This window comes from Eschrichtius robustus, chromosome 2 (genome assembly GCF_028021215.1).
Source record: "Eschrichtius robustus isolate mEscRob2 chromosome 2, mEscRob2.pri, whole genome shotgun sequence".
In the NCBI taxonomy this organism is placed as follows: Eukaryota; Metazoa; Chordata; class Mammalia; order Artiodactyla; family Eschrichtiidae; genus Eschrichtius; species Eschrichtius robustus.
In genome coordinates this window covers 161,369,496-161,392,616 of record NC_090825.1, presented here as the reverse complement: position 1 = coordinate 161,392,616, position 23,121 = coordinate 161,369,496, and the positions used below count along the sequence as shown (strand labels likewise).

General features: G+C 47.6%; 1 protein-coding gene across 2 annotated transcripts in view; it reads right to left on the bottom strand.

Moving 5' to 3' along the window:
- The window catches only part of ADAMTS2 (ADAM metallopeptidase with thrombospondin type 1 motif 2), a 228,170-nt gene that overhangs the window by 85,956 nt on the left and 119,093 nt on the right, over positions 1-23,121 (bottom strand). For both annotated transcript variants that reach the window (XM_068536537.1, XM_068536538.1), the window contains one exon: positions 4,573-4,775. In XM_068536537.1, the coding sequence (XP_068392638.1) occupies positions 4,573-4,775 (203 nt within the window). The remainder of the gene's footprint in view (positions 1-4,572; positions 4,776-23,121) is intronic.

Genomic DNA, 23,121 nt, shown 5'->3' with positions numbered 1-23,121 from the left:
TCCAAGGTCACTGTGGCAGGGGGAGAGAGAGAGGGAGTGGACACACCGGCTCTCAACTGCCTTGGCCAAGAGGCGACCTATGTCATTTCCTTCCACATAGGCCGTTAGCTAAAACTAGCCACACAACCCCAAAAATGAGGTGCAAGGGAGGCTGGGAAATGGAAGGGAGGGGAGCATGTGGATATTTGATGAACCTGAAATGTCGGTGTCACACCAGGACCCACGTCCCAGCCCAGGGTCTGCCACGAAGAGACCCCAAAGGGAGTTCTGCAAGCAGAATAACTGAACGATGAGGGAGACCAAGCTGGCTTAGAGCTGCCAGGGCTGAGCCACGCCGACACCTGGCCCGACACCTTGGCCTCTGCTTCTCCTTGGAGCCCACATTCCCCAGGTCTTTTGCCATGGGGACCCCCACCAAGCCCTCCTCCCAGGGCCTCTGTGACCTCCCTCAGGGGACAGACTGTCCGCCCAGGGCTGGCCACGAGCCTTGGGAGCTGGGAATACTTCCATCCTGGTCCTGGCTGTCCTCACTGCTGACCAAATGCCTCACTTGGAGCACAGTCTGGGCCGCCTGCCGCCACATCTGTCCTCCACGTTGCTGCTTTGGCTCCAAATGCTGGGAAGCCCCAAGACCAGCTGTGCACTTATAAGAAGAGGGAGCCCTACCCTGGCCAGGCCTTGTAAGGTCACACGGGGCTCTGGCTGCAGCTTCAGGTGGGCCAGCACCTACAGGGTCTAAAGGCCCCCACACCCAGGGCCACCCACGCCGCCATTTAGCGCCATGTGTTGGTCAAGTTCAGAGGAAGGGCACAGCAGGCAGAAAGTAGAATGGTGCTTCCCAAGGGCTGGGGAGAGGGGGCAATGGGAGTTATTGTTTAACGGGTACAGAGTGTCAGTTTTGTAAGATGAAGAGAGTTCTGGAGATGGGTGGTGGTGATGGGTGCATGATAATGTGAGTATACTTAATGTCACTGAACTGCTCCCTTATAAACAGTGAAGATGGTAAATTTTATATATTTTTTCATAATCAAAAATTTTAAAAAATTAAAACAAAAATTCTATTGGAACGTAATTAAATTAAAATTTCAGTTCTTCAAATACACGCCACATTTCAAGCGCTCAAGGGTCAGGGTGGCTAGCGGCTGTTGTATTGGACACAGAATTAGAGCATTTCCAGCAATGCAGAAATTTCTATTGGACAGCACTGCTAAAGAAGCTCATCTTTTCTCAAATATTCCTGCTCCCTCAATCCCCCTCCTCCCCAAGACCACCAAAGGGCTCATGTGCCTTAGATCATCCCCAGGGACTCTTCCCAGGGCGTGCACGTACCCTGGGTGAAGACACTGAGCCTTAGAGGGTATTGTCAAGGCAACACAGGATCCAAGCAGGGGGCCTCATCTCCCTCAACCACACTGCACTCTTACGGTGGGAGCTCAGGTTGGAGGTACAGGTACCCCCCACTGCCGTGTCTCCCTGAGCCCAGGAGTGTCCACCAGGCCCTCTGCCTCTGCAGGACCAGCCGCTGTGCCTGGAACAAGCACCACTTGCCGGATGCAACAGGGAAAAAAGACACGGCCCAAGTACTCTATCTCAGCTCCTCCGACTCATCTCCTAAAATCCCCTCCTGTTATGATCAAATTTGTTTCAATTTAAGAATTTTTATATTTCTCATGCTTTTCAAGAAACTTACCAAACCACACCCTTATCCAAAATTGAGGTACGGTTGGATCACGGGGGTGTAAATGAATAAATTGAAGTTAACTGGCAAAACCAAGACAAAGTTCTAGACTTCCTCCTACCAGCTCATGGGCATAAGGTGTGTGCGACAGAGGGACCCTCCACACCAGGGAAAAGGCGGATTTGATCCACCAGCCTCAGGAAGACACTCAGAGTCCTTGCCGTACTTGTCAAGAATAACTCTAAACCTGCTGTCGCTAAACTAAATGTTGTCATCGTCACGATAGCAAAACCACATTTATTTAGAGACTGTAAAGCACGTTCACCTTCATCATCTCATTTAATCCTCACCGACAACTCAAGATGAAAATTGTTGCCCATTTTAAAGATGAGAAAACCAAGGCTTGGAAGACTGAAGCCCATTCTCGGTGACATACCTGGTAGTGGTGGGGTCAGGGGTAACCCAGGTGCAAAATAATAAGAGATCTATATCTGGTCTCTGCCCCTCGTTCCTGGCACAGACCTCCTAAAACACCTGTAATTTCCTTAATGAGAGGGGTGAGAGGAGCATCTTCTGTTATTCATAATGTGCCCCTTTCAACCTTACCTGAGTTTATGTTAATGAAGCGATTCTTGGTGGGTCCCTAGATAGTTCAGGATGGGGGCTGGTAGCCAGAGGAACCAGCTGTATGATTAGAGAGTTGGAACTTTCAGCCCCACCCCCAAGTTTCAGGGAGGAGAGAAAAGCTGGAGATTGAGTTCAATCACCCATGGCCAGTGATTTCACCAATCATGCCTGCAAAATAAAACCTCCATAAAGCCCTAAACAATGAAGTTCGGAGAGCTTCCAGGTTGGTGAACACATCGAGTTGCTGGGACGGTGGTGCATCCAGAGAGGCCACAGAAGCTCCACGCACCTTCCCCATGCCTTGCCCCATGCATTCTTCCACTTGGCTGTTCCTCAGTTGTGTGCTTTATAATAAACCGATGATAGTAAGTAAAGTGGTTTCCTGAGTTCTGTGAACTGTTCTAGCAAATTATTGAACCTGAGGAGCTGGTTGGTAAGAAGCACAGCTGACAACCTGGGAGCTGAGCTCGGCATTTGAAGTGGGGCCCATCTTATGAGACTGAGCTCTTACTCTGTGGGGTGTATGCTAATTCCGGTGTGAAGAAACAAGTAGTTTTCCTTTACCAGGATTCAGGACTCTCGAATTCCACAACCAGTCCTTTTGTCCACTGGGTTGGAGGGCAGTATAATACTTGGGGAAAGACATATATTTTGAAGGCAGACAAGATTTTATATCTACCAATTTTATAGAGTTAGTGTGAAGATTTCCAAAGATAATGCATGATAAGTGACTAGCACAAGCCTGGCACACAGAATCACATATTAAGAGCTCAATATTTGTAGCCATCATGGTATTATTATTACTATTATTATATTAAAGGTACTTTTCAAAAATAAGTAAGATTAAGTGTGACAACACTCTCCAAAATAAAATAACATCTGCAAACGTTAACAGACCTCGGCCCTGCTTTGCAGATGAGATGGCTGCATTCCAGAGGGTCAATGACTTACCTAAGGCAGGTGGAGAGCAAGACAGGCCGGCAGGCAGGGGTCTCCTGGTCCAGTGACCAGCTCACTCATATCCTCCTTCTTGCCCCTGACCTATCTCTTCACTAGGGCTCTGGGAGGTCTTGCCCAAGGACCAGCTGAGTTCCCAGGGGCTCACCATGGCCCAGGAAGCAGAGCTGAGAACCAGGCCAGGAGTAAATGTTCTGCCCCCTCACTGCTCGCCAGCAGCTGGACCTCTGGAGGACCCAGTTCACTGACAGGCTGGGGAGCAGCCCTGCTGCTTTAGAGCTCCCTATCCCCTGGGCTTCCCTGCCCACCTCCAGCCCCCTGCAAGCCCAGGCTTCCTTCCACAAATCCACTCCTCCCACAATGCTCGGCCCACAGCGTGCCCTGGTTGCAGGCCCACTGCATCTCCCTCCAACCCTTAATATTCTCCCGGCAGGGCTCAACTGAGGCACCAGGCAATGAGGGGCAGGACCTCCACACCACCCCGGGCAGAGGCAGGAACTGCATTTTCTACAAGGTCAGCATCCTATACCTTCTGGGGTGGAAGGGGCTGGAATGAGGGGGCGGGGGGTAATAGCTTAATCTCTCAGGATTGGGTAGACAGGGCAGGTGTCCCGTGGTGCCACAGGAGGCTGAGGTGGCACCCAGTCACCCAGTTAAGGAGCCCAACCTCACAGGGAGAAACGGATGCTCTCTTCCATCTTCACTTCCTCTAACTACCTCAAGGAGAAACCTCGGATGGGTTTCCTGCAGGGGGCTGCAGTCGGTCTGTCTGTCCTCCTCTCTAACACACACTAATCTCCCATTTGAACATCGTGGGCTGTGGTGCAGACCCGGCAGAAGGCAGGACTGTCTAGCTGGATTTGAATAACATCGCTTTACATTTCACTTCTAGGTCACCTTTACAATAAAGCGAGGTTGCCTTTGTAAATAATTTTAAGTTTTAAAAAGAGTCAGTTGATTTACAGGAAAATACACAGCCTATACCATGTGGGTATGATGAAAAATTAAGAAAACTGGTACACAGATGACGAGTTTCTGGAAAACTACCTTAGCATGTAAATAGCCTTGCCAAGTCAGAACCAGCCCCCTCCACCCGCCCTTTGCAGGGGAGAAAACTGAGCTTCAACAAAATCAATGGGAGGGTCACCTTTTCTCACCTGTAGACCCAGACAGCCTCCCTGTGACCATGTCACTCATCCCGCAGCTCCACCAGGAAACCATGGCAAGCACAGCTGCCCTGGCCCACCTGCACCCCTAGCCTCCCAGCCCCGCCCCCAGTGCCCTGCCCCTGCCGCCCCACCCCCACTCACAATGTTCATGAGGGTGAGCAGGTACTTCTGCACATGCTCCTTCCCGTGGAACTGGACCACGGAGTCGTCCACCCCCAGCAGGACCTCGATGTTGTAGTCGTCGTCCGCAGCATGCCTGCGCACCCTCTGCCTGGAGCTGTTGACTCGCTCCTCCAGGTTGCCCAGGGCACGGCTGAGGCTGTCCAGGCCGCTCGGGGAGGTCCCTGGAAGGAGAGAGGACACAGCCTGTAGCAGCAGCCCAGGCTCACCAGGGACACCGCAGCAGGACAAAACCCCACTCAGACGCAACTCGGCACCTGCCAGGTGCCAGCTTGGCCATCGGCTTGTCATCATCACAGCACCCTAACCGAGGGCATTTCTGTCCCCATTTCACAAACTGAGGTTCAGAGAGGGCAGCAGTGATGTACCAAGTCAGCTCAGACCCAGCAGCATGCAAACCCATGGCTCGGCCATCACAGAGGCCAGGTTCGGCTCCCAGCGATGAACACAGAGGGTGGGAAGCTGGCTGGGCAGGGTGGACCCTTTTCACCCATTCACACACTCGCACACTCCCAAAGGGCCACCCAGTGCCAAAGAGCTGGTCTCCCCATTTATAACCGGGGAAACTGAGGCCCAGCCCAGGTGGTATGTGTTTCACAGCATCTTTTCAGACAGCTCCCCTTCTGGAACTTTCTGCTCAGTCCCTGGCTGGAGCTAGGTCCCTCATCTCTGTGCCAAGCCCGCCCACTCAACTCCTGGGTTGGGGCCAAGCCATGGGTGCCCCCCGACCCCAGAACTGTGCCTGCCCCTGATGCCAAGTGCCAAAGTGATGAAAGCTTGCCTGACTGAATCATGCAAGAACCAGGATGAGCCCCTCTTATGCCAACTCCCCCACAGTCTGCCTGGCAGGGGCTCACTCCATCCCCCACAGGCTAAACACCTGGCTCAGAGCGGGGCAGACCATCTGGGGCATGGGGCCTTAGGGGCCGCAGCTGAGGGGGCCAGGGGCTGGATCACATCAGGCCCAGGACCCCAGGATGTCATTGCACCATCTGCAGAGCTGCAGCATCTGTCTCAATCCCCTTCTACTTTCCCACTGGGCCTGGAGCCCACCATGGACCAGAGACCTGGCCCCTACCTCTCAGGACTGCAGCTGAGCTGGCCAGGCTGACCTTCAGCATCGCTGGCAGCCACAGACCACACTGTCCAATTAGTCCCAGTGCCAAAGCCTCTGGAAGCCCTTCACGACCCTGCACTGGTCTCTGTGTCCACGCCAGGTCCTTGACCCCAGGGTCCTGCCCCTCCTTAGCACTCCTGGTAGGGGGAGGAACAGGTGTGTCTCAGAGACTCTTGCCCTGGGAAGGACCCAGGACCTCAGGTTATCATGACAACACCAAAGAGTCTTCCAGAACAATTCTTCTCACTTGTCCCCTAAGCTCTTGCCCACGGCCTCCTCTGGAGGCACAGTGAGGCGGCCAGGCCTCTCCGAGTATGTCTCCTCATCCAGTGCTGACAACAGGCCTCTTTGATGTGCATTATTGCCTCCATTTTACAGACCAGAAGACTGAGAGAGCCCCCCAGCCAGCCAGAAGCTCTCTTCTTTACACCTGCTGTCTGTTAGGTTTCAGGCACAAACCTGCAACCTGGCTATGGAAGGAAAAGTGGAGGTGAAGGAGCAGCAGAGGGGGAAGGGCTGCACAGAAAAGAGGGACGGGCTAGGGCCAGCGCTGAGCGTCTGCTGGCATTCCTTACCTCCTGGGGTCCTTGTGCCCCCGCCCCAGCCCTGTAGTCACCCACGTCCCCCCAGTATGCACAGGCACACACACACTCCACACACACGCACACACATGCACACGGCAGGCACTGCCCAGGGCCACTCCAGGGAGAGCGCCAGTGCACAGCTCGTCCTTCTGCTGGGCTGTCTGGAGATGATTCAGGGCCATCCTTCCTGCTCCCAGGGGAGACATCAGCTACTTAGACCTGACAGTGGGTTTGAGGAATTGCTACTCTATTTTTACACATTTATTTCTTTGCATTTTCAACAAGCAGGGACAGCTCACCTTCAGAACCACCTTGGGAAGCAGAAAGATGGTAATTTCCATAAAAAACTCTTCCCAGGGAAAAGGCTGGATGTTACCCTCTGCCCCTGTCAAGCCAGGGGTCACTGACACGTGGTCCCTGAGCAAAACCAGACCACGGGGGTGCCTGTTAGGGCCATGCGGTGTTTTTTAAATACCTTATGTGGTTGACAGTATTTCAAAATTTGGAGATTTCATGTTAAAACCTAGAATAGCCAGCTTGTCTGAGAAATTAAGAAATGGAGTCACTGTAGAGGGGGAGGGGAGTTTACACTGAGCTGTGGAGTGACGACCATGCCTGGAAACAGGACACAGGGGTCCGCCGCCTGGCCTGCCGCCCTTGCTGCCCACTTAACCTCTGAAGGCATCAGAGTGTGCCCCCAACCCTAACCCAAGAAGTCACCGTGCAGTGACTCCTCCTGACATTTTCTGGGGGAGGGAATGGGGCTGCCATCAAGCCAGGGCTGGCTGGGGTACATCTTGTAGCTGCTTCTGGTGAGCAAGCTCAGTTTTTAACTAAATTGTATGTTACAGGCCCATTAAAAACAGCAATGTTTTCTAAGAATGCATTAGAAATGTTAATTTCACCACAAGCATAATTATTGTTATCATTATTATCTCGATCATGATAATTCTAGAGGGTGGCTTGGACATTACGTTCTAGAGCACCCCCCCAAGGCCCAGCCCCTGTAGAGATGTGCCCAAATCCAAAGTAAAGTGCAGATGAAAGGAGGAAGACAGGGCCTCTCGGGGCACCTCGAAGGTGACAGCCCCACCCTGCAGTCGGGTCCCTGGAAGCACCAGCCCTGCTCAGGCCTGGCAGGACGTAGGGAACAGCTCCAACGTCAGCAGGGTCTGCCAGGCGCCCAGACCTCGGGCCACATGAGTGCTGATGGGACCCAGCAGCCAGGCTGACGTTCCACCTTGTCATTCTTGGATGTCTCCTCAGTTTCCCTACAATGGGCCCCATCCTAAAGGCTAGGCCACACAGAGATCTCAACCACACTCTGGTTCTAGTGGGCCTATCTCTCAGGCTGAGTTCTGCTCAGGCCCTCAGCTGGCTGCCTAGTGACTCCCTGAAACCAATCTCGGCCTTCAGGGCCTGCCCACCTGCACTGAGTCGCCTACTTGGTCTAAAGGCCTCCACTCCTCTCAGTCCCTCAGACCTCTCTGTCACCCTCCCCTCCTCCCCCGGAGCTCTTGCATGCTTGTAACTGGCCCACTAACAAGCAGTCGGCACTGCCCATCTCCTGCTGAGGTGGGAGGACGGTGCTGCCCTGGCTCCTGACTCAGTCGCCCTCTGTGTACAGCCTCCCCACAAGCCTCCTCCCGCTGGTCCCCCCTGGGTGGCTGATCCATGGTAGATGGGAGAAGACTGGACCCCGGCAGGCCGAGGCTTCCCTGAGCGGAGGTGTCTATGGCAGGACCCTATCTTCTCAATGGGTAACCGCAGGGATTTTAGTTCCTGGCATTCCCTGTGCTGGGGAGACCTTTCTGGACGGTTCATGTCTCAGGCAACGGATGACACAACAGGAAGCTTCCAAAAGCTGTCCCTCGTTTTAGAGTCTCTACAGCGGGTCGGACAGAATTCCTCAAAGAGTCAATAACAGTCTGTGGAGAGGACGGAATAGGGGAAGCAGAATTGCATCCAGGGCATCCTGAAGTGCCTGCCCTCCAGGGCAACAAGTGGGTCACAGCAGCCACAGCCCCTGGATCACACGCCCCTGCCAGACCCCGCTGCCCCTGCATCTTGTGGCAGAGTGGGGCATGTGCACAGCCCCTCACAGTAACAAACCTCCACTATGTCCAGCATCCATCTGACCCTCACAGCAAATGGGAGGCTCCTTACCATCCTCATTACTGTCCCCATTTTAGCATCAAGGAACCCCAGGGAGATTCAGTGACTCAGACAAGTCACACCACAGAGAAGGGGCTGGAACCCAGCCCAAGTCATGTCATCCAAAGTTGTTAATGTGCCCCAGAGTGACCTGTGTACTTCACCAGCACCAAGGGATGGTGTGGGAAAACTGAAACTGATAGAAAGAAGCATGTTTATTCCGGAGAAGAGAAACCCCAGGGACCTGAGCCTGTAAATGCCATGGGAGCATCATGCAGCAAGTGCTGGCTCTGTAGGTTCAAGGGTGCCTGGGTGTTTGCTGTCCCTGTGCAAATCCCACGCCCAGGCCTTTGCTGCACTGGCCTCTCCTAGGATGTCCTTTCTGCTGCTGCTGCTGCTGCTACCCAAATTTAGCCTTCCTATTGTTAGGGGAACCACTGACCAAAGCTGCCCACCCTGGCCAGGTAACCATTTGCATGAGATGTTTTACGACAGGAGGTCCTGGTAAGGAACACGGAACTAACAAGCCACCACCAACTGGAAGAATTCGGGAAAGGTCAAAAGGAGATGCCAGTCCATATGTCCTACCAACCTCTCAGATTCCTCCTCGCTGGAATCCATCTTGGCTGAGCGATGCATGGGCCACCAGGAAGGACCCTGAGTCAGAATGATTGGCCGGAGACAACCCAGAAACTAATTCCATCACCGTAAAACCCGAGACTGCGAGCCACATGGCAGAGCAGTTCTCCTGGGTTCACTTACCCTCCTGCTCTCCACCGGGCTGCCCCTTCCCAATAAAGTCTCTTGCTTTGTCAGCATGTGTGTCTCGTCGGACAATTCATTTCCGAGTGTTAGACAAGAGCCCACTCTCGGGCCCTGGAAGGGGTCCCCCTTCCTGCATCACTATCAGGTCCAGCATAAGCCCCCCCAAAAGGTCTAGAGGGAAGGGGATCCGCAGCCCTTGGTGCCAGGGACCCACTGCCTCCTGCAGTGGACTCAGATGTGTTGGTCTCCCTCTGCCTCCCTGCTCAGGGCCAGCTGCACACCGACAGGGGGAGGAGGGGCACGGAGCCTTGAGACGCCATTGCTCAGTGATACGGAAGACTGCTGTCCCCTCTCCATGGAATGATCTTCCCCTCATTCCTCACTGGGCTTACTCCCTCTCATCCTCCAGGTGTCAGCTGAAATGTCCCCTCCTCAGGGCAACTTGCCTTATTTCATCCTAAATTAAAACAGGCTCTCCCTTCCCCCCGTGTCTTCCCTCATGGAACATACCACCATTTGCAGTTCGAATGTCATTTGTGAATTTACTTGGGCATTATCTGTCTTCTCCACTTGAGTGGAGGACCCTTCGGAAGACAGGGGCCAAGGGTCTTGTATGCCTTGGTGACTCACAGATAATTGCAGGGCTGTGAGGGGTAGGAGCCAGTGCAAAGATACGATGGGAGGGAGCACAGGGCCAGCAGTGGGGAGGCGGGGGGTGCCCTTGGGAGCTGGGAGGTGGGCTGGAAGGAGAGGCAGGTACAGCAGGGCCAGGAAGCCCAGGCTGGGGGCGGCAGAGGGGGGTGGGCAGCAGGAGCAAAAGTAAGGTGGCTGGCAAAGGAGCAGCAGTTAGCACAAAATCCTGCTGTAAATTACTTATACAAGGTGTAACTAAACCAAAATTACCCAGGAGGAGCTCAAACAAACGGGGTGAAGACAGAGTTACCATGTAATTGCCAACAAAAAGCAACCAGGCGTAACGATATTCATGAGATAAAATATAATCCAAGACATTAAAGGGACAAACTGATAAACAATTCATTGAGAAGATATAAAAGATATGAACTTTTTTCACTTAACAGAGCTTCAATCTGATACAAAGAGAAATAGGCAAAGCCACAGTTCTATGTGCATTTTAATACATTTATTCCAGAAAAAAACAGATGAATTAGATAAAACATTAGGCAGGATTTGCATTACTGTAGAAGATTTGAATTACTAAAACAACCTAATGTTTAAGCCCAACAACCAGAAAATGTGTCCTGTTCAAGCACGTGCAGAACAAGTTCCAAATTTGACTGTATGTTAGTACAAAAAGGAAACTCAAAAATCATGTCCACAGCCACTACTGTAGAGCAAAATCAGAGAAAACAAGAAGGAAGACCCTCAAACCCTAAACACCAGAAATTAAAAACACAGTTCTAATAAGCCTAGACTAAATAGAGAATATACACTCTAACTGTTGGCTCAAGTAGAAAACCTGAATAAACCTTAGAAGAAATGGAAAAAAGCAGTCAAAGAAAAGCCCAGAAGGTTTTATAGAAGAGTTTTACCAAACCTACAAGAAATAGTTAATTCTCATCTTACATAGAATCAGTATGCAAAGATCAATACCTTTCTTGTACATAACAGTGACCAGCTAGGAAAGAGAATGGGAAAAGAGGCTTATTGACTATAGGAACAAACGCCACAAAATATCTAGGTATAAACAAAAATAAGGAATGTATGAAGACTACACAGAGAGTAATACAATATAGTCAAAGCTGTCCCCAAAAACAAAAGAAGACCTCAGTAATTGGAGACACAATGACACTATCCTGGATTGCAGGTTGATTCTCCTCCAAATAAATCTATAAATTTAACACAATCTACATCAAAAAACTGTTAAAATCCAACAGAATAATTCCGAAGTTCAACTGGAAGACTACATATGAGAGAATAGCCAGAAAAAATATTAAAAAGGAATAATAACAAGGAGGTATTTACCTTTCAAATTTTCAGAAGACACTACAAAATAACATTAATTAGATCACAGTGGTACGAGTGTCATGAAAAGACAGATTTTGGAACTGAATACAATGTCTAAACACAAATCCAAGCATAGGAGGGACCTTGAGTAAAAATGGTGCATTGAACACATACATCTAATTTTGCTCCTCCCTGGAACCCCATTACAACTTTAGAAAAGGGATGATTTTTTTTTTTTAATCACAAGCCTACAAGGACAGGGGGAGCAGGAGAGGAAGAAAATAACAGAACTGTTGCAAGCTGGAAAGCAGGTGGCCACGTGGCGATGAACTTATTATATCTGAGAAGCTGGCCAAGACTCTTCCAGTCCGTACCGCAGAATCCTCCAAAGGCACCAAGTACCTCTGAAAGTGGGATGATGGGTGGATTGAAATAAGGACTAGTTGATGGCTAATGCCAAATCCCCTCCCCACACCCTGTGTCCCAGTAACAGCCCAATAACTAACACTGCATTGGTCTGGAAGCTCATTCTCTCTCAAAAGGGTGGAAAAGAAGGTTTCTGGGCTGCAGGCACCAGGTGTAGTTGAGAGCACAGGTACCATGCTAAGAACAGGAAAATGAAATGAATGCTGAGACACTAGCCCACTTCCACAATCCACTCCCAGAATGTTGGTAGTCAAGCCTTTACCCCTCAGGCAGGAAGTTGGGAGGAGGCTTCTCTAGGGAATCTGACCAAAGACCAAAAGGCAATATTACTATCCATGGTTCCCCCAACTACCTGCACCAAGGTCCCAGTCAACTCTTTTGTTGCCCAACCTTACACAGGAGCAGCCAGCCAAGGATCTCCAGTTCTCTGGGATAAGCCCCAGACTCGACAGATGGAGACCAAGATACAGCACAACAATAAAAATGAAGAAAATGGAGGAAAAAGAGACTACCTAGGAAGGTGGGGAAACCTATCATTAGTGACCCCTGAGAGCAAGAAGGAAATATCACATTCACTAAACAAGAACAAAATGAGAACAATCAAAAGGGTTCTTTGAAATTGAAAACATTTCAGCAGAAATTTAAAAACTTAATGAAAGGATTAGGACGACAGTTAAAAAATCTCCCAGAAAGTAAAACTGTAAGACCAAGAGACTTGAACCATCAGGAAAAAAGATAAGAAAATTGGAGGACCAGACCAGAGGTGTATCATCCATATAATAGACGCTCCATAAAGAAAGGAGAGGGACTTCCCTGGTGGTGCAGTGGTTAAGAATCCACCTGCCAATGCAGGGGACACGGGTTAGAGCCCTGGTCCGGGAAGATCCCACGTGCCATGGAGCAACTAAGCCCATGTGCCACAACTACTGAGCCTGTGGTCTAGAGCCCATGTGCCACAACTACTGAAGCCCCCGCGCCTAGAGCCCATGCTCCGCAACAAGGGAAGCCACCGCAATGAGAAGCCCACGCACAGCAACGAAGAGTAGCCCCCGCTCACCGCAACTAGAAAAAGCCTGTGCACAGCAATGAAGACACAATGCAGCCAAAAATAAATAAATTAATTAATTATTTTTTTAAAAAAAGGAGAAAACAGAAAGGAAAGAACTAATGAAATTACTCAAGAAAATTTCCTACAACTAAAAGGTGCTCCCAGACTGAAAGGGCCCAGTTAGCACCCAATGCAGTAGATGAAAACAGACCAGCACCATGGCACATCATCATGAAACTTCAGAACACAAGGAAGATTCTACAAACTTTCACAGAGAATAAGAGGGGGCCGGGGGAAGCAGTTACAGAAGAGGTCACAAAGGATTAGAAGCAGAATGGCTGTAGACTTCCCCAAACCAGCATTAGAAGCAGGAAAACAATAGAGCAAAGCCTTCAAAATCTCTATACCCAGACAAGTTCTCAACAAGTATGAAAGATATTTCCAGACAAGTAAGTTGTCTAAAGTTTTATCTGTCCAGCACCCCTTTGAAGGTACTGAAGGATGTGCTCCTTCAAAACGAAAGAGGTAACCAAGAAAGTGGAAGACTAGAGATACAGGAAACCCAACACGAGAGATGAGGAGGGAATCCCCTGGAGGATGGTGAAAGGTGATCCCAAGGTGGCAGCTCTGCAGCAGCTGTGGAGGGCAACTGAGCCACACTGCAGCAGTGTGACCCGGCACCCAGACTGTCATCACCAAGACCCCCCTTCCATCAGGCCATCTTCTTAACCCGAGGACAGAAAGCCCAGGAGAACTTGGCCCAGATTCTCATCAGTACTTGGCTTGTCTTGACCATGTGGTGATGAGGGTCTCTCCCCTCAGGCTCTGCTGAGGACACGCATATCACTCACAGAAGTTTCCAGCTTTTCCCTGAGAGCGGGAGGTAGACCACGGTGGGCTCAGATATAGAAAGGACAGAGCAGCCCACTCTCACTGACCGGACTTCTGCTGCATGTCCAGCACCTGGTCTACACCTCAGTCTTGCCAGGCACCCGACTGTGGAGAGCCCAGTGTTTCCCAAGACTCACTCGTGACCTTGCTCATGAGTCCCCCAGAAAGGGCCTTGTCACCTCCCAGAGAAGCAGAAGTCAGACCAAGACCCAAGACTGCTCCACTCACCTCCTCCTGGAGCCTCTGACCAGCAGGGACAGTGCTGCCTGCTCCTGGCATGGCTGGTGTGTGCTTGCCCTTAGTTTTAATATTAATCACTTTTGGGGGGCGGAGTCAAGATAGCAGAGAAGATAGCAGAATTCGTGTCTCTGCACAACTATGGCACCTACCAGGCACAAGTGGGGGACCATGGACACCTAAGGAGATGGGAGGAACCCCCAGTGACCAGGTAGGACGTGGGCCATGGTGGGTACTGAGGGAGGAGAAGTGGAGTCGGGATGGGACTGGCGTCCCCTGAGAGGTGGCTGGGGGAGGGGAAGGGATCCCACACCTGAAGGGGGAAATTGGGGGAACACTGTGAGGGCAGAGGATCAAAAGGGAGCGTGGACAGGTTTCCCCTGCCCACTTGGGCCCCGGGAGCCTGCTGAGATCCTGAGCCTGATCCCCTGCCCACCTAGGCCCCCTCCAGCCGCGCAGGTCCTGAAGGAGTGGGAGGGAGGGAAAGGGAAGCAAAAGTAAAGGCTGGACCTACAGGACTGGCACCCCTGAGGGGCGGCTGGGGGAGGGAAGGAGTTCCTATACCCAGCAGGACCCAGCCATGGTTAGGGGTCCAGCAGGGATGAGGGAGACCCTGGGAGAGACCATGGTGGGCGACGGAGGAACAGAAGGGAACGTGGCCAGCGCTTTTCCTGTCCAGTTAGGCACCAGGGAGCCTCTTGGGCTCCGGGGCCTAAACCTCTGCCCTCAGAGCCTCCCTCCTGCCGTGCAGAGCCCAAGCCCTGTCCCTACACCCCTACCCAGGGCCCTACCTCTACACTCGGAGACCCCCTCTGAGACCCCCTCCAACATGCTGGGCCTAAACCCCACCCACACACCCTCACCCAGGGCCTTACCTCCAAACTCCAGAACTCCACACTCAGGAGGCCCTCCTTTGGAGCTGCTGCCTCTCCCCTTCCACGCAGGTCCTAAGCAGAGGCGCTGCCCCATGCTTGAACATCACCCGCCTAGGCCCTGCCCCCAAGGCCTTTTCCTGCTGGTTGGGCCCTGAGCCTAGGCCCCGCCCCACACTCAAATGTCACCCCCCTGCCTAAGTTCCACCCCCACCTAAACTCCACCCCCCACAGCCAAGGCTTTTTTTTTTCTTTTTCTTTTTTCCTCTTTTAGATTGGGGTTCTGTTTTACCTTGTTGATTCATTTATATTTTTATATTTCTAATAAATCTTTTATTTTTCTAATTCTATTTTATTCTTTATACTTTGTTATTGTTCTGCTCCTTTTGGCTTGTTCCCCCACCCCCCTTATTTTTTCTTTTTTCTGTTGTGGTTTTATTTTACCTTTTTGCAGTTGTTTCAATTATATTTTTATTTTTCCTAATATATTTTTTATCTTTCTAATTTTATTTTGTTTTTCATTCTTTGTTATTGTATTACTCCTTTTTTTTTCTTTTCTCTCTTTTTTTTTTTTTTTGCAATGCCACACAGCTTGTGGGATCTTGGTTCCCAAGCCAGAGGTCGGCCCGAGCTCCTGTGGTGGGAGCTCTGAGTCCAAACCACTGGACTGACAGCCTCAGACCCCAGGAAATATTAGTCAGAGTGAGGCCTCCCAGAGGTCCTCATCTCAGCAACCAAGACCCAGTTCTATCCAACTGCCTGCAAACTCCAGTGCTGGATGCCTCAGGCCAAACAACCAGTAAGACAGGAATACAGCCCCACCCATCAAAAAAAAAAAAAATGAAACGACAAAAAAATATGTTACAGACGAAGGAGCAAGGTAAAAACCTACAAGACCAAATAAATGAAGATGAGATAAGCAACCTACCTGAAAAAGAATTCAGAGTAATGATAGTAAAGATGATCCAAAATCTTGGGAACAAAATGGAGAAAATACAAGAAACATTCAACAAGGATCTAGAAGAACAAAAGAGCAAGCAAACAGCGATGAACAACACAATAACTGACATTAAAAACACTCTAGATGGAATCAATAGCAGAATAACTGAGGCAGAAGAATGGATAAGTGAGCTGGAAGATAAAATGGTGGAAATAACTGACAGGGAGCAGAATAAAGAAAAAAGAATGAAAAGAATTGAGGACAGGGACTTGCCTGGTGGCACAGTGGTTAAGAATCTGCCAATGCAGGGGACATGGGTTCGAGCCCTGGTCCAGGAAGATCCCACATGCCACAGAGCAACTAAGCCCATGCATCACAACTACTGAGGCTGTGCTCTAGAGCCTGTGCTCCACAACAAGAGAAGCTACCACAGTGAGAAGGCTGCGTACCGTGAGGAATAGTAGCTCCCACTCGCCACAACTAGAGAAAGCCCTCGTGCAGCAATAAAGACCCAACACAACCAAAAAAAATTTTTTTTAATAAATTAATAAATAAATTTTTAAAAAAAGAATTGAGGACAGTCTCAGAGACCTCTGGGACAACATTAAATGCACCACCATTAAAATTATAGGGGTCCCAAAAGAAGAAGAGAAAAAGAAAGGGTGTGAGAAAATATTTGAAGAGATTATAGTCAAAAACTTCCCTAACATGGGAAAGGAAATAGTCAATCAAGTCCAGGAAGCACAGAGAGTCCCATACAGGATAAACCCAAAGAGAAACACGCCAAGACACGTATTAATCAAACTATCAAAACTTAAATACAAAGAAAAAAATATTAAAAGCAGCAAGGGAAAAGCAACAAATAACATACAAGGGAATCCCCATAAGGTTAACAGCTGATCTTTCAGCAAAAACTCTGCAATCCAGAAGGAAGTGGCAGGACATATTTAAAGGGATGAAAAGGGAAAACCTACAACCAAGATTACTCTACCCAGCAAGGATCTCATTCAGATTTGATGGATAAATCAAAAGCTTTACAGAAAAGCAAAAGCTAAGAGAATTCAGCACCACCAAACCAGCTTTACAACAAATGCTAAAGGAACTTCTCTAAGCAGGAAACACAAGAGAAGAAAAAGACCCACAAAAACAAATCGAAATCAATTAAGAAAATGGTAATAGGAACGTACATAGTGATAATCACCTTGAATATAAATGGATTAAATGCTCCAACCAAAAGACACAGACTGGATGAATGGATACAAAAACAAGACCTTTATATATGCTGTCTACAAGAGACCCACTTCAGACCTAGGGACACATACAGACTGAAAGTGAGGGGATGGAAAAAGATATTCCATGCAAATGGAAATCACAAGAAAGCTGGGGTAGCAATACTCATATCAGATAAAATAGACTTTAAAATAAAGTCTGTTGAAAGAGATAAGGAAGGACACCACATAATGATCAAGGGATCTATCCAAGAAGAAAACATAACAATTATAAATATGTATGCACCCAACATAGGAGCACCTCAATACATAAGGCAAATGCTAACAGCCATAAAAGGAGAAATTGACAGTAACACAATAATAGTGGGGGACTTTAAAACCTCACTTACCCCAATAGGCAGATCATCCAGACAGAAAATAAATAAGGAGACACAAGCTTTAAATAACACAATAGACCAGATAGACTTAATTGATATTTTTAGGACATTCCACCCGAAAGTGGAAGAATACACTTTCTTCTCAAGTGCAGACAGAACATTCTCCATAATAGACCACATTTTGGGTCACAAATCAACCCCTGGAAAATTTAAGAAATTGAAATTGTATCAAGCATCTTTTTTGACAACAACGCTATGAGATTAGAAATCAATTACAGGAAAAAAACAGTAAAAAACAAATACATGGAGGCTAAACAGGGCACTGCTAAATAACCAAGAGATCACTGAAGAAATCAGAGAGGAAATCAAAAAATACCTAGAAACAAATGACAATGAAAACACGACGATCCAAAACCTATGGGATGCAGCAAAAGCAGTTCTAAGAGGGAAGTTCATAGCAAATCAAGCTCACCTAAAGAAACAAGAAAAATCTCAAATAAACAATCTAACCTTACACCTAAAGTAACTAGAAAAAGAAGAACAAAGAAAACCCAAACTTAGTAGAAGGAAAGAAATCATAAAGATCAGAGCAGAAATAAATGAAATAGAAACAAAGAAAACAATAGCAAAGGTCAATAAAACTAAAAGCTGGTTCTTTGAGAAGATAAACAAAATTGATAAACCTTTAGCCAGACTCATCAAGAAAAAAAGGAAGAGAACACAAATCAATAAAATTAGCAATTAAAAAGGAGAGATTACAACTGACACCGCAGAAATACAAAAGATCATAAGAGACTGCTACAAGCAACTATATGCCAAAAAAATGGGCAACATGAAAGAAATGGACAAATTCCTGGAAAAGTACAACCTTCCAAGACTGAACCAGGAAGAATTAGAAAATATAAATAGACCAATCACAGGTAATGAAATCAAAAGTGTAATTAAAAATCTTCCAACAAACAAAAGTCCAGGCCTAGATGGATTCACAGGCTAATTCTATCAAACACTTAGAGAAGAGTTAACACCTATCCTTCTCAAACTCTTCCAAAAAATTGCAGAGGGAGGAACACTCCCAAACTCATTCTACGAGGCCACCACCACCCTGATACCAAAACCAGACAAAGATATCACAAAAAAAGAAAATTATAGACCAACATCAGTGATGAACATAGACACAAAAGTCCTCAACAAAATACTAGCAAACAGAATCCAACAGCACGTTCAGCACGTTAAAAGGATCGTACACCATGATCAAGTGGGATTTATACCAAGGATGCAAGGATTCTTCAATATACGCAAAACAATCAAAGTGACACACCATATTAACAAATTAAAGAATAAAAACCATATGGTCATCTCAATAGATGCAGAAAAAGCTTTTGACAAAATTCAACACCCATTTATAATAAAAACTCTCCAGAAAGTGGTCATAGAGGGAACCTACCTCAACATAACAAAAGTCATATATGACAAACCCACAGCAAACATCATTCTCAATGGTGAAAAACAGAAAGCATTTCCTCTAAGATCAGGAACAAGACAAGGATGTCCACTCTCGCCACTATTATTCAACACAGTATTGGAAGTCCTAGCCAGAGAAATCAGAGAAGAAAAAGAAATAAAAGGAATACAAATTGGAAAAGAAGTGTTTTCTGTTTGCCAATGACATGATACTATACATAGAAAATCCTAAAGATGCCACCAGAAAATTACTAGAACTAATCAGTGAATTTGGTAAGGTTGCAGGATACAAAATTAATGCACGGAAATCTCTTGCATTCCTATACACTAACAACAAAAGATCAGAAAGATAAATTAAGGAAACAATCCCATTTACCATTGCAACAGGAAGAATAAAATACCTAAGAACAAACCTACCTAAGGAGGCAAAAGACCTGTACTCAGAAAACTAAAAAACACTGATGAAAGAAATCAAAGATAACATAAACAGTTGGAGAGATATACCAGGCTCCTGGATTGGAAGAGTCAATATTGTGAAAATGACTATACTACCCAAAGCAATCTACAGGTTCAATGCAAATCTCCATCAAAAATTACCAATGGCATTTTTCATAGAACTAGAACAAGAAATTTTACAATTTGTATGGAAACACAAAAGATCCCAAATAGTCAAAGCAATCTTGAGAAAGAAAAACGGAGCTGGAGGAATCAGGTTCCCTGACTTCAGACTATACTACAAAGCTACAGTAATCAAGACACTATGGTACTGGCACAGAAACAGAAATATAGATCAGTGGAACAAGATAGAAAGTCCAGAGATAAACCCACACACATATGGTCACTTTATCTTTGGCAAAGGAGGCAAGAATATACAATGGAGAAAAGACAGCCTCTTCAATAAGTGGTGCTGGGAAAACTAGACAGCTACATGTAAAAGAATGAAATTAGAATACACCCTAACACCATGTACAAAAATAAACTCAAAGTGGATTAAAGACCTAAATGTAAGGCCAGACACTATAAAACTCTTAGAGGAAAACATAGGCAGAACATTGTATGACATAAATCACAGCAAGATCCTTTTTTTCCCACCTCCTAGAGTAAGGGAAATAAAAACAAAAATAAACAAATGGGACCTAATGAAACTTAAAAGCTTTTGCACAGCAAGGGAAACCATAAACAAGACCAAAAGACAACCCTCAGAATGGGAGAAAATATTTGCAAATGAAGCAACTAACAAAGGATTAATCTCCAAAATATACAAGCAGCTCATGCAGCTCAATACCACAAAAACAAACAACCCAATCCAAAAATGGGCAGAAGACCTAAATAGACTCTTCTCCAAAGAAGACATACAGATTGCCAACAAACATATGAAACGATGCTCAACATCACTAATTATTATAGAAATGCAAATCAAAACCACAATGAGGTATCACCTCACACTGGTAAGAATGGCCATCATTAAAAAATCTACAAACAATAAATGCTGGAGAGGGTGTGGAGAAAAGGGAACCCTCTTGCACTGTTGGTGAGAACGTAAATTGATACAGCCACTATGGAGAACAGTATGGAGGTTCCTTAAAAATAAAAAATAGAATTATCATATGACCCAGGAATCCCACTACTGGACATCTACCCTGAGAAAACCATAATTCAAAAAGAGACATGCACCCCAATGTTCACTGCAGCACTATTTACAATAGCCAGGTCATGGAAGCAACCTAAATGTCCATCAATAGATGACTGGATAAAGAAGATGTGGCACATATATACAATGGAATATTACTGAGACATAAAAAGGCATGAAATTGAGTTATTTGTAGTGAGGTGGATGGACATAGAATCTGTCATACAGAGTGAAGTAAGTCAGAAAGAGAAAAACAAATACCGTATGCTAACGCATATATATGGAATTTTAAAAAGCGGTACTGATGAACCTAGTGGCAGGGCAGAAATAAAGACGCAGACATAGAGAACGGACTTGAGGACACAGGGAGGGGGAAGGGTAAGTTGGGACGAAGTAAGAGAGTAGCCTTGACATATATACACTACCGAATGTAAAATGGATGGCTAGTGGGAAGCAGCCGCATAGCACAGGGAGATCAGCTCGGTGCTTTGTGACCACCTAGAGGGGTGGGATAGGGAGGGTGGGAGGGAGGCTCAAGAGGGAGGGGATATGGGGATATATGTATACATACAGCTGATTCACTTTGCTGTACAGCAGAAACTAACAAAACATTGGAAAGCAATTATACTCCAATAAAGATGTGAAAGAAAATAATATTAATCACCTTTGATATTCATTTATATGTAAATTTTAAATAGCTGATCAAATAATAAAATAGTGAGTAAACTGGATGACTTGGTAAATGGTGGAAGTGGAGCCAGTGTGGACATCCTGGCAATCTGGCAATACTTACTCAACAACGTGTAAGAACCTGATAGCCCAATAATTTCACTCTACGTCCTAAAGGCATAGGGTGTCCTTAGGATATCCCAGTCCCCTCCCTGGACTTATCCCTGCCCCATGGACAATTTTTCTCTCCCCTGGACTAGGCACGCAGATGGTCAAGCTCACACAGGTCTCTCAGGCGGCAACTGAGAGCTGTTCATGGCAATGTTGTTTGGGTATGTTGGGGGGAGTTGGAGGCAACCTGGGTGTCATCAGTGGGCGAGAGGGGCAAACGCGGCATGTGCACTCCACACAATGCCACGCAGAGGTTTGAAGTTTGACATCCACATAGACAGACGGATCTTACAAACAGAGTCAGAATGAGATACAATGCAGCACCATGTGTCAATTAAAAACACTGTCAAAGACCAACACTGATTTTGCAAAAATATACACTAACAAAAGGATACCTTTTGATCACCTTAGAATGGTTGCTCATTGCAAGGGAAAAGGAGAGAAAGCTGGTTGTGGAGATAAATGGTTACTTTTTTTTAATGATGTTGGGACAACTGGTTAGATAAAGGAGGAAAAGATCAAACCCTGGCTTCACACCTTAAGCGAAAACCAGTTCCTGGCCGATTGGTGACCTGGGATGATGAAAATGAAGTCATAAAATTGCTAGAAGAAAGTTCAGCTAAATGCTTTTTTATGATCTCCGTGTTAGGCAGGCTGTGAACTCCAAGGCCAGTACACTTTCCAGGTCCCCCTACGACTGCCCATTGCCCATGAGCAGTTTTCACACCCCTGGCCTCTGCTGGACAAGCACATGGGTGGATGGGTGGGCTTGCTGAGGGCCCTGCTATGTGGATGAGAACAAATCACTCTCCCTTCCCCAGTGTTCAGGCACCCCTGAAGCTCGAATCCCTACAACTGCCCTGCAGAGCAGAAACTGCCGTATTGTGAAGAAGGGGAGAGTGACACTTATGGAACTAGACCAGGGTCAGAGGCAAGCCCAGCTCTCCTTCCACAACCAGTGCAGGCCCCTGCAGGGGCAGTGGACCAGGCCCAGGGTCCTGGGCACCAGCAGCCCAGAGGAGTACACTGGCACCTCCACCTAGGGGAGGTCATCTGCAGGAAAGTCATCCTCTCTATTTATTAACGACAGAGAGACAAGCCCTCTGTGACTGCAAATTCCCCTAAAGATGATCATTAAGATAAAATATGTTTACATAGAAGCATAATTAGGACACAGCAAAAGCCCTGTTTGGAAGCAAGCTGGCTCTTTGGAGGCTCTGGGAGCAGAAAGAGACTCAGCCCCACGGGGGCCATCAACACAGAGCCCCACTGGTGAGCTTTATTAAAAGAAGCTCATTAGGATTATTTCATCCCAGCCCTTTCTAACTTTATTACCAAATCGGAATTAATTTTTGCAACTCTGGCAGCCAGTATCATTTTTATGACTCGAGGTGGAGAGGAGGAGGGGGAGGGCTGCTGGGGCCAGGCCAGCCCCTCAGCACTCGTCCGTCAGGGCCACACCAGTAACAGCTGCACTGAATCTGAGACAAGAGCCGGAAGATGCATAAATTGTCTGGAGTCCAGGCTTGCTTACCCTTCTGGCACCTCCAAGGGGAAATGGGAGCTCTTGAGAAGGGGAAAGAAACTGCCCCCAGGGCATGCCCTCCTAGGAATGGGGCAACGATGCTCCTCGGTGGTGGACATAAAACACCTGGTCTGGGCTTCCCTGGTGGCGCAGTGGTTGAGAATCCGCCTGCCAGTGCAGGGGACACGGGTTCGAGCCCTGGTCTGGGAAGATCCCACATGCCGCGGAGCGACTAGGCCCGTGAGCCACGACTACTGAGCCTGCGCGACTACTGAGCCTGCGCGTCTGGAGCCTGTGCTCCGCAACGGGAGGGGCCGCGACAGTGAGAGGCCCGCGCACCGCGATGAAGAGTGGCCCCCGCTTGCCGCAACTAGAGAAGGCCCTCGCACAGAAAACGAAGACCCAACACAGCCATAAGTAAATAAATAAATAAAACAACAAAAAAACCC